Source organism: Onychostruthus taczanowskii, unplaced genomic scaffold (assembly GCF_017590055.1).
Source record: "Onychostruthus taczanowskii isolate IOZ18803 unplaced genomic scaffold, ASM1759005v1 scaffold54, whole genome shotgun sequence".
In the NCBI taxonomy this organism is placed as follows: Eukaryota; Metazoa; Chordata; class Aves; order Passeriformes; family Passeridae; genus Onychostruthus; species Onychostruthus taczanowskii.
The window spans coordinates 4,729,780-4,745,277 of record NW_024503013.1 but is presented as its reverse complement, the minus strand read 5'-3'; the positions used below and the strand labels follow the sequence as shown (position 1 = coordinate 4,745,277).

The 15,498-nt window shown below is 39.0% G+C and overlaps 1 protein-coding gene across 1 annotated transcript; it reads left to right on the top strand.

Annotated features, from left to right (window-relative positions):
- The first annotated feature begins 512 nt into the window (after positions 1–512).
- Positions 513–13,883, top strand: DCUN1D5 (defective in cullin neddylation 1 domain containing 5). The gene is made up of 8 exons (XM_041416995.1): positions 513–874; positions 3,454–3,536; positions 6,063–6,133; positions 6,531–6,622; positions 11,514–11,622; positions 11,732–11,836; positions 12,719–12,821; positions 13,565–13,883. Exons 1-8 carry the CDS (start codon positions 795–797, stop codon positions 13,618–13,620), a joined length of 699 nt encoding a protein of 232 aa, XP_041272929.1. The 5' UTR covers positions 513–794; the 3' UTR covers positions 13,621–13,883.
- The last annotated feature ends 1,615 nt before the right edge of the window (positions 13,884–15,498 follow it).

Sequence of the window (15,498 nt, the reverse complement as noted above, 5' to 3'; positions counted from 1 at the left end):
CCGGTACAGCAAGGCGGAGAGGACTGCGGTCCCGGCCCCAGGAAGCGCTGGGAGCGTGCTCAGAGCGCCCACCGGGATCACAGCTTGTGGCCGCCCCTGAGCGTAGCTATCCGCGCCCCGCTCAGCGCTCCCGGCCGCTTCTGTAGAGGGTCTCTAAAAGGACGGAGCACCTCCCGTCCCGCCCAGCAGCTGTCCTCGAACTCGGGCCCCGCTCGCGCCTCTCGGCAGGCGGCTGCCCCAGCCCCGAGCCCGCCTCCAGCGCTGACGGGACACCCAGCTGCCCCCGGGTGCGGGCGGTGACCGCGCGGGTCCGAAGGGACTGGAAGGGCTGGCGCTTCCCCGTTTGTTTCGCTGCGCACGCCGAGCCGTAACCGGCACCGCAGGCCCTGCCCGGCCACGCGCGCGGCTGCCGTTCCGGCCGGGAAACACGCGCGGCAGCCCCGCCTCCCCGGGGGCGGGTCCCGGCGCGGCCCCGCCCCGGCGGGGCTACCACTTCCTGCCCGGCGCCGTCTGTGTCCGGGTCGTTCTCGCCGTTCTCTCCGCGGGCGATACCGCTCGCGCTCGCTCCCGCCCCCGGCACGACACCCGCTTCTGGGAACGGGGCGGCGGCGTCTGCCCGCGGGGAGCGGGGGCCGGCGGCACCCGGTGGGGCTGGGGAGGACCAGCAGGAACGGGGTCTGTTCTCGTTTCCTCACCGCCGGTCTCGGGAGGCGGCGGCGGCCAGGGGAAGCGAGCCCAGGGGGGCCTCGGCTGCGGGCCCCGGCAGCGGGGCGGCCCCGCCCCGAGGCAGGACGATGCCGGTGAAGAAGAAGAGGAAGTCCTCGGGGGCGGCGGCGGGGGAAGACACCGGCCTGAAGAAATGTAAACTCGGCAGGTACCGTCTCGCGGGGCGGTGGCCGGTGCCGGCGGTCACGTCCCGGGCCGCTCCTCCGCGGGCCCCGGGCTGCGGCGGCCGTGGGGCTGCCCGTGGCGGCGGGCGGGCCGTGTGCGGCCCGGCGGGCCCCGGCAGTAGCGCGGCCGTGCAGGCAGGCAAGTCCGGGGCAGGTGCGGGGCTCGCCGTGCGGCCGCGGCGGCGGCGGCGTGGTCACGCTCGGCGAGAAACGCCACGGAACGGCTCCCATTCCTGGCTGGCTTTGCCTTTGGCTGTACCTCAAGGGCCGGTTCTGGCATTTGTCCCCATATTCGTTTTATCTCCCTGGGGTAGGCGGCTCTCCTCAACTTTAAGGTTGCCGGTGCTCAGAGTGTTTGTGCTAAATCGTCGTTTCCTCTTTTTTTTTTTTTTTTTTTTTTGGTCTTTGTTTGCAGTGAATTGGAAGGATTGGTCAGCACACTGGAAAACAAGAGGTTTCTCTAATAAATACAGGAGTTGGAAACATCTTGTTCGTGAACTGCTATAAAAGAATCACTTTATGACGTGATACCCAAAACTTGCTGTTAGAATGATAAACCATTAGTGCGGTGCAAGCAGGAGCTTACAGTGTGGCTTCCCCGAAATAACTGCCTGCTTCATCTCTTAGGCCTTGTTAAGTATGCCAGTAAAGCAGTAGTTACGACTAACGTCCTGAGGACATGAGGATACAAAGGACTTGCGAAATCGACGCTACGGGAATAGCTATTGCAAAAAATTGTGGCGTATGGCCTTTCTCGTTTGCTGGCCACACCTGGGCTTAGAAGTCTCTTATTTTGTTACGACTGTTCATTTAGAGTAGCCATTCCAGAGCTCACTTTTTGTGGGCATTGATGACCTTTTCGTTTCAGTCAGTTTATTCATTGCCTATAAATAACTGTTCTTCTGCCAGCATTATCCTCTGTACCACTCATGGTTCTGCCTCAAAGTATATTTAGAGGGAACACTTCTGTTTTCTCATACTTTATTTTGTGTACTTAAGAAAACTATTCTCATACTTTATTTTGTATACTTAAGAAAACTAAGTTATTCTGGTTTGTAATACCAACTTTCAGTTTCCTTGCTCATCTTAGCACTTGTTTGCATGTGTTCACTTTCAGTTTGTCTTTCTAGAACAGTTAACTGAAATTTTATGATCTTGATTTCTTTTACTTAGTGTTTTCATAGCTTAGGGGAAAAAAACCCCACAGATTCTGCAGGGAGCTAGTTGTTGGGCAAAAACTATGATGTAAGTGAGAGTTCATGCTAGGTGATCAGAAAATGTTAGATACACAAGCATTTTTCGCATTATGTTCTTACACAACAAATTATTGGTAATATTCTTTAATAAAATCAGTGATTACAAGTAGATGTATGTTTATCTGGATAAAGCCAATAAGCAATAGCATACCATATGACTGCCTCTTTCTGGTGATTTGTGCTCCCTATGCCAGTTGGATGGATGGATGAATGTTTGGAGGACTCCGTTAATTCTAGCTTTCAACACAGAAGGCTTCTTCTTAAGAGTGTTGTGTTCTTTTCTTTTAGTGAAGCTAAAAACGATACATAGGAGTTCAAGTTGTTCACCCTTCTCAGAATTGAACTATTCTTCTCCTGCTTGACGTTTTAATTTTAAAATTGCAGTGTGGGAGCTGCATAATTTTAAATCCTCTCATATGATTAGTTCTCACCTCATTGTTAGAAATAACCTTAGCTTGTTCTAAAAGTCTATAATTTGTAGTTGAAAGGAGGATGCATTGAAAAGGTGCTGCAACTCCTTACTGACTGAAGATGCCTTTGTGTAGTCGGTGTTTTTACTGGAAGAAATTCTATGCATTCTTTTAATGAATGATGAATTAAGAGAATTCGCTTCCTAGGCAAACTGGGTTGTGTGTTACATAATGAAAACAATGATGAGGGAAGCTCTGTGTGCTGAGCAGCTTCAGTCTTGCCACAGATTGCACACTACTATTCTGGTATACGTACCAAATATCTATAGAATTTGTATTTTCTTAATTATGTGTATAATGTAAACCAATTGACCAAGTTTTTTCCCCAAATTTGGACGGTTAACTATAAATAGCCTGACTTTTAAATATGTTAAACTCTGCAGCTTCTGTTGACCTTAATGGGATCTGTGCATGTTCAGCACTCTTGAACATCAAGCTGCTTATTAGGGACCTAACATTGAATGCCTGTATGTATAAATAAAAGTAGATAATAAGGCATTTGAATTACTGAGGAGTGATATTTTGGCCATCTGTGTGGAGGTTTTTTAATTTAATATCTACAAGATAACAGTACTTCTGCAATTCAGAAAAAGTAATATTTACAATAAATTGAGCTATGAGATGGTTGTAATCTAAAGGGAATTTTATGTTCCAACAGGAGTTGAGGATGACAGACAGTTGCCTTTTATGAAATTCAGCATAACTAGATGCATACTGACCTCGTGAAGCAATTTAAATAGATTACTAGTAAATATTGTGTCATTTAATTTTTCCTGGTTTTCACATGTCGCATTAAAATAACACTGTTCATCCCTGTGTTTCTATTTGCTACTGCAGATCACAAGCATCTGGTAAAGTAATAAGTGGAGAGGAACATTTTTCAAGCAAAAAGTGCCTGGCTTGGTTTTATGAATATGCAGGTAATGTGCAATGCATTCATGTTTGAAACTATATGGTTTTGTTTTAAATAAAGCAATGCATAAAATACTACTTGCATTTTGCTTTTTGTCTGCTGATGTAGACAGAAAAATGTGTCCGTATTTGCTTCCTTATAACATGCATTTGAATTAGGATGGCTTTTATTATTACCTTCTTGGTGTTTGTTCTTTTTGACTTATTTTTGTTTACTCTGTTCTTTACAACTTGAAAATGAAATAACAAATATCAAGCAGTACATTGTTGAGCCAGGATATACTGAGTGATTCACTTCTGGCTTTGAAATTGTCAAGTATAAGTCAGGATAGTGAGGGATAATTCAGACTGATGCTTACGTATCTAACTATATCTTCTTTGTAATCATATTGGAAGACTAATGATGTAGGTCATGATTTAAGCTCCTTGGATTTCTGTTTTACAAAACGGTAGAGGTTTATACTGGTTTTCCATCTGAGAATTTGTACTAACATTTTTTTTATATTCTAAATACCAATGTTTCGTTCCAGAAGTATTTGAAGTAGTCTTTTTCAAACAACTCAGAATTGCCATTGAGTAGCTGCTTTAAGTGAATATGCAGTATATTTTGCAGAATTTATTACACTGTTGCTGCTATTTATTTGCCAGTTGTGTGGTTTCTGAACTCAGGATTTCTGAATTGTTATTAATTCCTTGTCTAGTCACTACTTAAAGTCCATCATAACTGGTTAGTGATTAAAACTCATTAATTGCCAGATCTTAGTATGGAGAGAGCTGCTGATTTATCTGCCAGCAATTGGTTTGAGTATATTTATCATATTTTCTTATCATATTTAAGATATTTTCTTTGCAGTCTTTTCACAATAATGAACTACTCTTATTTATAGTAATCTACTCTCTAGGTTTGCAGAATACTCTTCTGGAGTAGAGCCTTTTCTAGGGAAATAATAATTCGAAGTTAATTTTCTTGTGATAGATTTGTTTGCATATTCTTCAAAATTAATGTCTGTGAATTTTGGCTTTGTCACTGAGTCAAGAACTGAATGTAGGAGGTTATACTTAGAGTTAACCAACAATCAAAAAAATGCCACATTTCCAGCACAAGAGAGAATTCCAGTTAAATTATATACAATAGAAGATAAAATGGCTCTATTAAGTGATAAAGCTATACACACACATATAAGTGTATGAGCTTTATGTATGATTTCTGGACCAGAAACACTAATTCAAGCTTTTACTTGTCATTACCAGTGAACCCTTGTATGTGTTTCTCTTCATAATTTGGGGTTTTTTTTGGTTTTTTTTTTTTTTTTCAAGAATTTTCTATCTAACACTGTTTGGTATTGCTTACCTAGGCAAAATGTCCTCTGCAATATTTTTCAGGATGCAGGGATTCATGATGTTAAGTGTCAGTTGGTTTTTATTTTTCTGCAAAAGTAGCCATTCTCAGTAGGTTTTATTGACAATGTTCTTATCTCAGTGAGTAGTTACTCAAAGCACATTATCAAAACTGTTAAAGAGGCTTCTGCTTACCCTGGCAGCAAATAAAGTGGAGACAGATTCATCAAGGACTCTGCCTATTAAAAGTAGCAAAATTTGCCAAAAAGTTGTGAAGTGGTATGTTGTTTTGGAAGCTAAAACCTTTGCCTTTTGCATGAGTTTATACTCACTAAATGTTAATGTAATGATCCAGGACAAATTAAAATACTGTGCTGACTGGCCTTTTAATAATATTTGGCTGCTCAGTAGGAATAATTTTTGGAGGCTTAGTCAAAATAACTGAAGCCAGAGAGATTAGAGGAACAAAACACCTTGGAGTGTGTCTGTATGCACTCTTTAAAAGCACTGTTTTGCTGCATTTTAGAGGCTTTCATGTTAAAGTGGAGAAATGACAGCAAAACTCTTAACTGTTGTGGTCCTAATCAATTTGTTTTCATTGCAGCCCTGAACCTTTTTTTTGCTTTGTATATGGCTAACATGCTCAGCATTTCTTCAATTTATTGTCCTCATTTTGCTTATTTTACTCAGCATTGTAGAACTCATCTTACGTTATTTGCAGATTCACCCTCTGTGTTAGAGTAAACCCATAATGTTAGCACCATCAAAAGAATATCTGTAATAGTAGTTCAGACAGAATTAGATTTTGTGGTTGTTGATAAAATAATTTTTTGAAGAACATTATTCATAAAGTAACTACAGCAGAGAGTAGTGGTACCCAAATTGTCTTCATTGACTCCCAGTTATTGGAGTTGAGCTGCATCAATAGGAAGCTCAGTGGAGTCTTGAAAAATCAGATACAAAACTGAAATGGCTTGTTTGCTATCATAGGGAGGCAGTGCACAGCACAAACATTCTGATGTAGCACATACATGTCTACACAATTGCACTTGACGGAATAGTTCTAGCTTAAAAGCTACTTAATAGTGTAATGCAATAATTTTAGAAATACTTTGGGTGCAATATAGCCTAATTATTGTGTATAACCCTTGTGAGTGTTACTTAGATTTCACTCTGGTGTGGTTTTTGCTTTGAAGGTCCCGATGAAGTTGTAGGCCCTGAAGGAATGGAAAAATTCTGTGAAGACATCGGTGTTGAACCTGAAAATGTAAGTTCCTTTCATATTGCTAATAACACCTAAGAGGATATTAGATAAGGTTAAGTTCTGTGTAAAGCTCCTAACTCCACTAAGCAAAGAGTTTTTCATTTTCCTGCTTGTAGGAGCTGCTCTAAGATATTTCAGCTGAATACATCAATTATACTTGGCTGGTGTGTGAGGGTTTTTTGGGTGGATTTATTATAGTAATACTTAATTTTCAAAAATTGAAACTGAGGGAAAAATTGCACGTAGCTGAATTTTTTAATGGTAACAAATATGAAGGCCAAGCATGTACCACAATTGCTAGGATGTTTGAATGCTTTAGTGTTTTGTTCTTGGACATTATTAAATCAACCTTTTCTTACGTAATAACTCCTTTTCCTCCCCTTATTTTTGTTTCCCCTAGATTATTATGTTAGTTTTAGCCTGGAAACTAGAGGCTGAAAGCATGGGATTTTTCACTAAGGAAGAATGGTTGAAAGGAATGACCTCATTACAGTAAGAGTGTTTTTACCTATCTAATAGAATGTTCTAATTTTATGATTGTACCTATAACTTAACTATTGTTGTTCTGTTTCATGTATGTTGGAAATCAGACACAAAAAAACGCTGGCTTTTAGTTCTTGTTTTGGTCCACAACTGCAAAATTAATCTGAGTTCAGTCAAAGGATTAAGTTACTGTTTAAACCTAATTAAGTCAGGTTTTGGTTGCTTCCATTTCTTGCAACAATATGTTAAAATACTACCATTCTAGTTAGCAGATATAATAAGTATATTTGGAGATGTACATAAACATATCTCAGCACTGATATTATGGAAAGATTTTACTGATTTCTGAGCTTTATAGATGAGGACTGCATGGATAATAATTTTGGCTATTGAGGTTATTACATGTACATCAGAAGCCATGCTCAATGCTTAGGTTAAATAACACCTTTTCAATTTATGAACTAACTTCTTGCTCTTTCTGTTTGCATTTGAATTTTTGATGAGTTAATGCTCTGCCTAAAGAGATTGTTTCTCACATTAATCAGCTTTTTGTGAGGCTTAAGTCAGTTACTTTTTGTTTGTTCTTTCTGTAACTGCTTGTGGTACCCTAGTGTTTTAAGGGTGTCTTGTTATGACACTGCATTTAATATTACAGATGGGCAACTACTATTGCTGCTAGGGCACAGTGGGAAAGAGGGCTTGGTTTTACCCTTGCCCTGTCAGTTGTGGTTTGGTTTGGGAAATTGTATCAGGCATATACCCTCTGGTTACTCAAAACCATGGGGTAAGTGACTCTGGACTGACTCTCAATTCTTGGCTGATTTGGGATCAGGCTTCTGATAGATGCCTTGATTATTTTGTGACTATCACCAGAAATTAAATTAGGAGCTGGAATTATTAAATTGCCTGAAATTCAGGATGACAGGTTAAATTCTGGGTGCATGATTTTTCAGATGCAGTGAATGGGTATTGGTCACTTACCTGAAGTATTTAATTTTTATGCCCAAATACAAGCTTTCAAGAGTTAGCCAAAGATGTATGAAATCAGGCACCTGTTCAGAGATTATGTTTTAGACTTTGTTTCTAACAATTTGCTGACTGGAAATCTTCTGGCTCTTTTCAGAACAGAGCTGGTTGTGCTATAGTCTAAACATGTTTAATACTGAAAATAGGGTGCTGCTGTGCGTTTTCGTAGAAACGGAATTCTGGTGAGAGCCCTCGCCTAAGCCTAAAGCAGTTAATGTGTATGTTTTGCTTTCCCTGTTGCTCTCTGAAAAGCTGGCTAAGCAGGTGGGTGAAGCAGAGGCACTCACATAACACAGCTCAGGATCATTAGCTGAATACATAACACAGCTCAGGATCCAGCCAAAATCTGCACCTATTATTAGCTGAATAATAGGTGCAGATTTTGGCTGGGATTGAGAAAGCAGCTCTGTGATGCTTAGTTACCATCTGGGGTTAAACTGTGATGAAAGAAAATACAAACCTGTAGACTTGTGCTGTTGTTCCTTACTAGGAAGGGAGGATGATATTGGGAGATTCCATCTGGAATGGGGTTATCTATTTTCTCTTGAAATGTCTGACAAAACTTTGAAGTAAAAGAGTTTTACACTTAAAAAGTAAAATATTACTGCATGCTTACTCAGCTTATTTTTTTTCTTTGTAATTTTTGCATGAAGAAATGAGATTGAAATGCATTAAGACCCCAGAGTGTATTCTACATGGACTTCTGTTATAGAATCTTTATTTCAAAATATGTGAAATGTTACACAAGGTAATTGCATGAACAGTGCTGGGTGGAATTCATCTCAATAGTAAGATACCTAAATGTTTAGTTTATATGCAAGAGCTGGATTTCTTAAACTCTTATTGCAATCTTTGGAGATCCAGTCAGTGTAATGAAGCCTAGGGAAGCATCCAGTTTGCCCTAAAACCTAATGACTGGTCACCTGAATTGCTCTTAGAGGTTGCTTGGTTAGTCCTCTATGAATGACAACACCTGAAGCTTAGGACATCTACCTCTAATCTACAGTTAGATGCCAGCATTTGGGTACCTGAATCTTGAAGTGACATTCTCTCTGCATGTTGTTTTGTAATACACTGATGAAGTCGGCTGTTTAGAGATGAGAAAAATAAATGTGTGCTGAGGCAGATACTGTCAAAATGAAGATGAATTGACCCCTAAATATCATCTTATGAGACCGAAGCAACTTAGGCTGGGAGGTTTTTCCAGTACATTGCGTAGGTAGGGTGAATTCTGCCCCACATGTATGTGTGTGCATATACACATATATATGTGTATATACATACATATGCAAGTATGTGTACTTGCATATATATGTGTACAAAAATATATATGTATGTATATATGCAAGCTCTCCTTATAGCAGAGAGAATCGAGTACCTCTGCTAGGCCGATTATTTCATCCTCCTTAAGATGAAATGGATATGCTAACATGAAATGCTTTTGGTTTAATGTTTGTATACATCATACTGATTTTTCTTTTTAGTGAAAGACAAGTGTATGGAATAGCTATGAAATATAAAACATCGGCATATCTGAGTAGGAGTTAATGAATCATCCCTTTGTCCATGTTAGCTATGCCTCAGATGATCTCTCTATCTCAACAGAAATTAAAATTCATTCAATTTGTGGTGCTAATTTGAGTTTTGTTAAAAATGTGACATAGGGATGAGAAGGGAATGTAGTAAGCTAATGTCTTAATTTTTATGGTGTTGAGGTAACACTGTTCAGTGCTATCTTTCACTAAGGACCGTTTGAGAAATCACATCTTTTTCTAGTGGCTGTATAGGAGTTTAGTGTTAATTCACTTGTACTAATTAGAAGGTTGTTCTGGTTATTAGGAGGATTATTCCAGGTATGTGTGATCTCAGTCATCTGTTTTATGATGCAGCCACACAGGCAGCTGTACCTCTGTAAAAGAGGAGTTTGACAACTCCTTGCCTCTTTTTGGGAGGAAAGTCAGTGGCTAGGTACAGAAACACCCTAAACAGCTTTAACCAAAACATGTCTGTGTGTCGGGATTTTTAGTTACAAATGCACTGATAATAAATTGCTTAGGAGTCATGACACGTAATAATTGCTCATTTTCATACCAACTTTTCCAAATTAATCAATTGCATATTAAAATACACATAGCCAATAGTGTTGTAGACAATAGCTGGCATTTTACTTTGCACTCAGATGTATGAACAATTTTAACAAAGTAGTTTGCAAGAAATTTAAACATACTGAAATTTGAGTTTACCCATGATAGGGTAAATCATCTGTCAAATTATATTTAACAATGTGTGGTAAACCCACTATAAATATTTTATATGTCACTAGTACACTAAAAACTTGAGCATTCAGGTAGATTAAATACATAGATTTGTCCTTAAATGTGTAGAACATTCTGGTGAAAGTATGAAGCTTTGAACATAGAAGAGATATGAATAAAAAACACGATGCCTTTCTAGCATAGCATAATGCCATTTTAAGGGTTAAATAGTAGAATACAGACCAATTAGATGGTTGAAGACAAAAAAAGTAATTTTATTCTTAGTTAAATTTAGCAAAGCTCATTTAACAAGAGTTCTTTGCAATTTGTTAGATGGTTTATCACGGAATATACTACTTGTCATCTGAATATGTAGTCTAATTAGCTAATAGTTTTATTTATTTAGCACCAGTGTTGGCTAGGACTGAGTGCTGCTTTAGATAGATGCTGCTAGGGACAAGAAATGATAAAAGGTTGCATCAGTTGGAATTGCTACATTTCTCTTGTCGCAGTCTGAGCAAGACAGACTGACAGACAGCTGTGCACACACAGACTGGCAGGTCTGAGGAACAGGAAGTATCAGCTGTGGGCAAAGTACAGCATCAAAGGCCAGCATCTCAGCATCCCTTGCTGGGGGCCTGTGTGACAAGTCCGTGTGGAGCTGTTAGGGGTGCAAATGTATTCTGAGAGGCAGGCTGCTGAAAGGGGGACACGTGACCAAAGAAGTATTTATGTACAGCTGCATTTCGGAAAGTATGCTTCTTCATGAAGGATACAAAGCAAGGTAGATTTTTTAATTTATTCTTTTTTAGTCATGGCAGCTTTTTTATAAGAATAGGTTGTCCTGTTATAACTGTTCTATTGAGTGAGTATTTTTTGGAGGATTAGCAAAGTTAAATTGCATTCTCCTTTGCCATTGTTGGTGAATCTGACCCATTTTCTGTTTCCGTGCTGAGTAAACTACAAAGCAGTCTTTCTGCCAAAGGGTTATTTTTGCCAAAGCTTTATCCTGTTGACTAGTGGACCTCTACATTCTCATACAGCCTTTGATTTTTCAGTTGAATAGCTACTGACTAATTCAGGTGATTAAGGCTTTATCAGAGCTTGCATTTATCAGTCATAAAACATGAGCAGAGTAGTATGTTTTGCAGAGTGCTTGCTCAATCCTGCCATTTGTAAACACACACTGCAAAACTACTTGTTTAGGGTTTGCATTTTCCCATTATTTACAGCTGGATTTTACCCATTAATGCACACTGAATGACATTTTCCTCAGACATTCGTAGTGGTTGAAAGATAAGATATTGCTGGGTATGACTATAGATTACAGAGTTTGGAATTAAAAGACTGCTATTTGAGATGTGAAGCATGTACTTCGTATTATGTTGGTGATATATTTAAAACAAAAAACTTGCTTACAGAAGCCAGCATTCATCATTTCAGTAAGCTGCAAATATTGAGCATGTTCAAGATTCCTTAAGTCAGTTTCACAGTATTACTCCTGTATATCTAATGATTGTGTTTTGGCAATTTCAATTTTTTGTGTTTGCTGGCATTTTTTTCATTGCCTAATGTGGTGTTTTGAACTCTAACGTTTTGGGTTGTTTTTTTTTTTTAAGGTGTGACTGTACAGAAAAATTACAGAGTAAATTTGACTTCTTACGGTCACAGTTGAATGACATTTCATCTTTTAAGAATATCTACAGATATGCCTTTGATTTTGCAAGGGTAAGACTGCTGAAATATTAGCAAAGTTCTTACTTATATTTATTCAACGTTTATTTATTAATCAAGCTTGTGCTTGATTGGTTTCTGTGCTTTCTTTATTCAACCTTAGGAAAAAGACCAGCGAAGTCTTGATATTGATACTGCGAAGTCCATGTTAGCTCTTCTGCTTGGAAGAACTTGGCCACTGTTTTCAGTATTTTATCAATACCTGGAGGTACAAATTTCCTTGACTTTGTGAATGTTGGCGTAGTAGTTTGAGTGTTCTGTGAGAATATTGTGTTTATTTTACTCATAATGAATTTATCCATAATGCTCCCTTTCCCTTGCTCAATGTGCTTATGAAACAGTGATGTTCTTGTATGCATCACAGATCCTTATCTTCCTCCCTGTGCCCCAGTCCCTTTTCTTATCAAAGGCAACTAAAATTCCATCTTGGTTTTACTATAAATATAAATTTGAAAGTAAGTATAGAGTAAATTTGAAAGTAAGTATAGAGCCCCACTAGTCTCTTCAGCTGCATATGCACTGCATTAAGTTTGCTTTGTGCAGATATGGTGTGAAGGTATCTTGATCTCTGGCTCCCTGGAAGATTTTGGTCAGCTCAGCTGCAAGTGACTGATTAAAGTGAACAGGTGTATAGGTTGTGGAACACAGGGCTTGATACCATTCTCTGGCTTCAAAACAGTACTAACACTGCCAAGTAGGGGTCCTTATGATCATAATGTATTGCAACCTGGAGAAAAGATGATTTTTTTTTTTTAAATCATTCTGGAAATACATCTGAGCTATATATGCCCCACTTCAGGGCAAGGCAAAAATATAGCAGTTTTTGAAGCTTAGAGTGGTGACTTACTGATTTCCAGGTTTTGGGGAATTTGATTCTGCTCTGATCTTCCACAAAATCATTTTATGTTGTTTCATAACTACGAAACATGTTCATGTGTAGTATTTTTAAAAATGGAAAATGAAGTAAGTAATAGGGATTGTTACCCATTAAACAGTTTAGTGGGAGCTCATTGAAGATAAAAAGATAAATGCGATAGAGGGGTACCAAATGCCACTTGACATTTTAATATTTTGAAATTACTTTTCCTAGCAATCGAAGTATAGAGTTATGAACAAGGATCAGTGGTACAATGTACTAGAGTTCAGCAGGACTGTCCATGCAGATCTTAGCAACTATGATGAAGATGGTGCATGTAAGTATTCTTAATGTTTTGCTTATTCAAATTAAATTGCATTAAAAAATTTTCTGTAACAGAAACAATGCTGTAAGGTGTAATTTTTTTTTCCAACAATAACCAAAAAAACAGCCCTGATAACCATCCTCTTCAAGCTGCAGATATTAATTTTTCCTAATTGTTTGTCAGTGGTATAGTATGTAAATAGTAGATGGTTTTCTTGAGCCATCATTGGCTCAAGAACTTACATTCAGTGAGAATCTAGCGAAGGTGCTTGCTGCATGCAACTGTTGACTTGCAAATAGAATTATAACAGCAAACTCTCATTTTGTACTAGTATATAAAAAACTGTAGCTTAATAATTTTTGCCTACCTGCTGGTACTTGGGGTTGAGCTCTCCACCTGGCTGGTAGTCAGTCATACCATGACTCAGTTGCCTAAGTCCTGTTGTGGTCCATCTTCTAATTATTCATAATTTTGAAAATTTTGGGAAGAAGGAATTAGTTGTCCTGATTTACAAGATTATTTTTATGCTTTTTGTTCAGTTCACTCCACCTGTCAGATATTGGGAACAATGTTTTCCATAAATTGTTTTTTTGTGCACTTTATCATTCTTGGATCGGAATGATTGTACTATTTTATGGGTATTTTACCAAAGGATTGACATGGATGTTTCCTATATCAGTAGTTTTAACCCTCATACTTAAAAAGGTGTTTGAAAGACATTATCAATTTTAACTCCAAGTTTTGTCTGTTTGCAGGGCCCGTGCTTCTGGATGAATTTGTTGAATGGCAGAAAGTTCGTCAAGCGTCATAGCAAGAATTCAAAGGAAAATGCAAAAGTTTTTTTTGGTGCCCGCCTGTACACAAAGTAATGAGAAAAACAAAGGATTGCATTTTCATTCATAAGAAAGACTTTACAGTAATTTTTTTTCCTTTTTTAAGGAGACTTTCTTGTTACGTGTGATATGGGCATTGAACCACACCTCTTCTGAGACTGAAAGTTGGAGTTCTTGTTTTGAGTCTTATGTTTATAGCATTTATTTCAGAACAATAAAGATTCAGATTTGTGACAAAGGCCTAAAAGTGAAGGATGTCCCTTGAATGTGAGTGTGGTGTCTATTTTTAAAACCAAATCTATAAGATATCTTTCTCAGAAGTGCCCTTTGGTATGAATTTTTGAAGACCTTAAAATGCTTAATTGGCGCTGTTGCTTGCTATTGGTGTGGCTGTCTGTGTGGCAGATGTTGGAAAGAATGACTGATTTTGGAAGCCCTGGGTGGGAGTGTGCTAATTTGCCAGTATTGGTCATGGGTTGTGCCGCAGTTTTCAGCTCCTCTTGGAGATAAAGGCCTTAAACTCCTGCTATTGTTTTTAATTTCTTTGTTTATTCCCCACCCAGTGGCATGGCATTTAATGGCAGGCCATTTCAAAGCAGAAAGGTGTACAGCAAATGGCTCTGTGTGCAGAATGGCTGAGAGCTAGTTGCCTGTACTTCAGATGCTGAACACAGATACTTTGGTACAGCAAGGCAGCTTCAGATTTTTACTGCTATTTAGGCTTTTTGTATTGCTTTGTACAAGTGCAATTTATATTTTAAAAGGGAAAACTGCGAAGACTTGGTTTCAGGCTTTTCTTCTTATGTGTTTTAGACTGGAGGCACTCATAACATGACTTTTTTTCCTCTCTGGATGGTTTTCATAATATAAATCAAGAAGTATTTAATCACCTACTATTTAATCACCTACTTTTGACCAATTAACAGGCTGTATGTAACAGGATATTAAATGTCGCCCTGTTACTCCATGTTCTGAGTCCACAAACTACTGTGATTGCCCTTTTAGGCATTCAGTGTTCATGATAACCTTTAAATATAGTATAAGTTTCTACTCTACCACCATGCCCAGGAGACCCAGTGCCACCCTTGAGAAGGAAAGGGATTTTAATCAGTAAATGTGAAAAACCAAACCAGAATGAGAGATTGAAGCATTTGCAACTTCTGCTTTATTATATAAATGTATAATACAGACTGTGATAATACTGAGAGACTCAGTCAGTGATCAAGGCCTGTGTGCCAAATACTTCAACAAGTGAAATAAGAATAGACAGTGTAAACTAGGCATGACTTGAAGATCTTTGCCTCAGGGAAATTACTTCTGTTTTGCACATCCCTTATTCAGACTAACAAGCATGAGTTTTCCTGTCCTTAAGGAAAGCTGTATTTCCAGGATGTTTTTTTTTTTAAGAAGGAGCATGGAAAAAAAGGGAAAGGCATGAAGAGAAAGAAGGGGTACCAGCTAGTGCTGTGTGCCTGTGCTCTTGTTCTACTAGCGAGGACCACACTTGCAGCTTCTCTAGAGATGTGCTTGCTGTGGGCTGCAGGGCACAGTGCAGTGGTGGGCTGTTCTGCGAGTCACCTTGAACTGTACAAGCTTGGTTTCACCAAGTGAGAAAAGCACTGGAGGAAAAAACAAAACAACTGTTGAGGTACTTGGGAGATCTCTGCTTGTTCAATGGCTAGAGTCTGTGTGCATGTATACAGATGCACTGCAGCTGTTTTAAATATTTTTTCACCTATTTTACAGAAAGTACCTAATTTTAGACCTCGTGTAAGCTGCAGCATTTCCCTTCAGTATGTTACAAGTTATCCATTTACATTGCTGATAATTCTGATTTCACTCATAAGAGTGCCTTT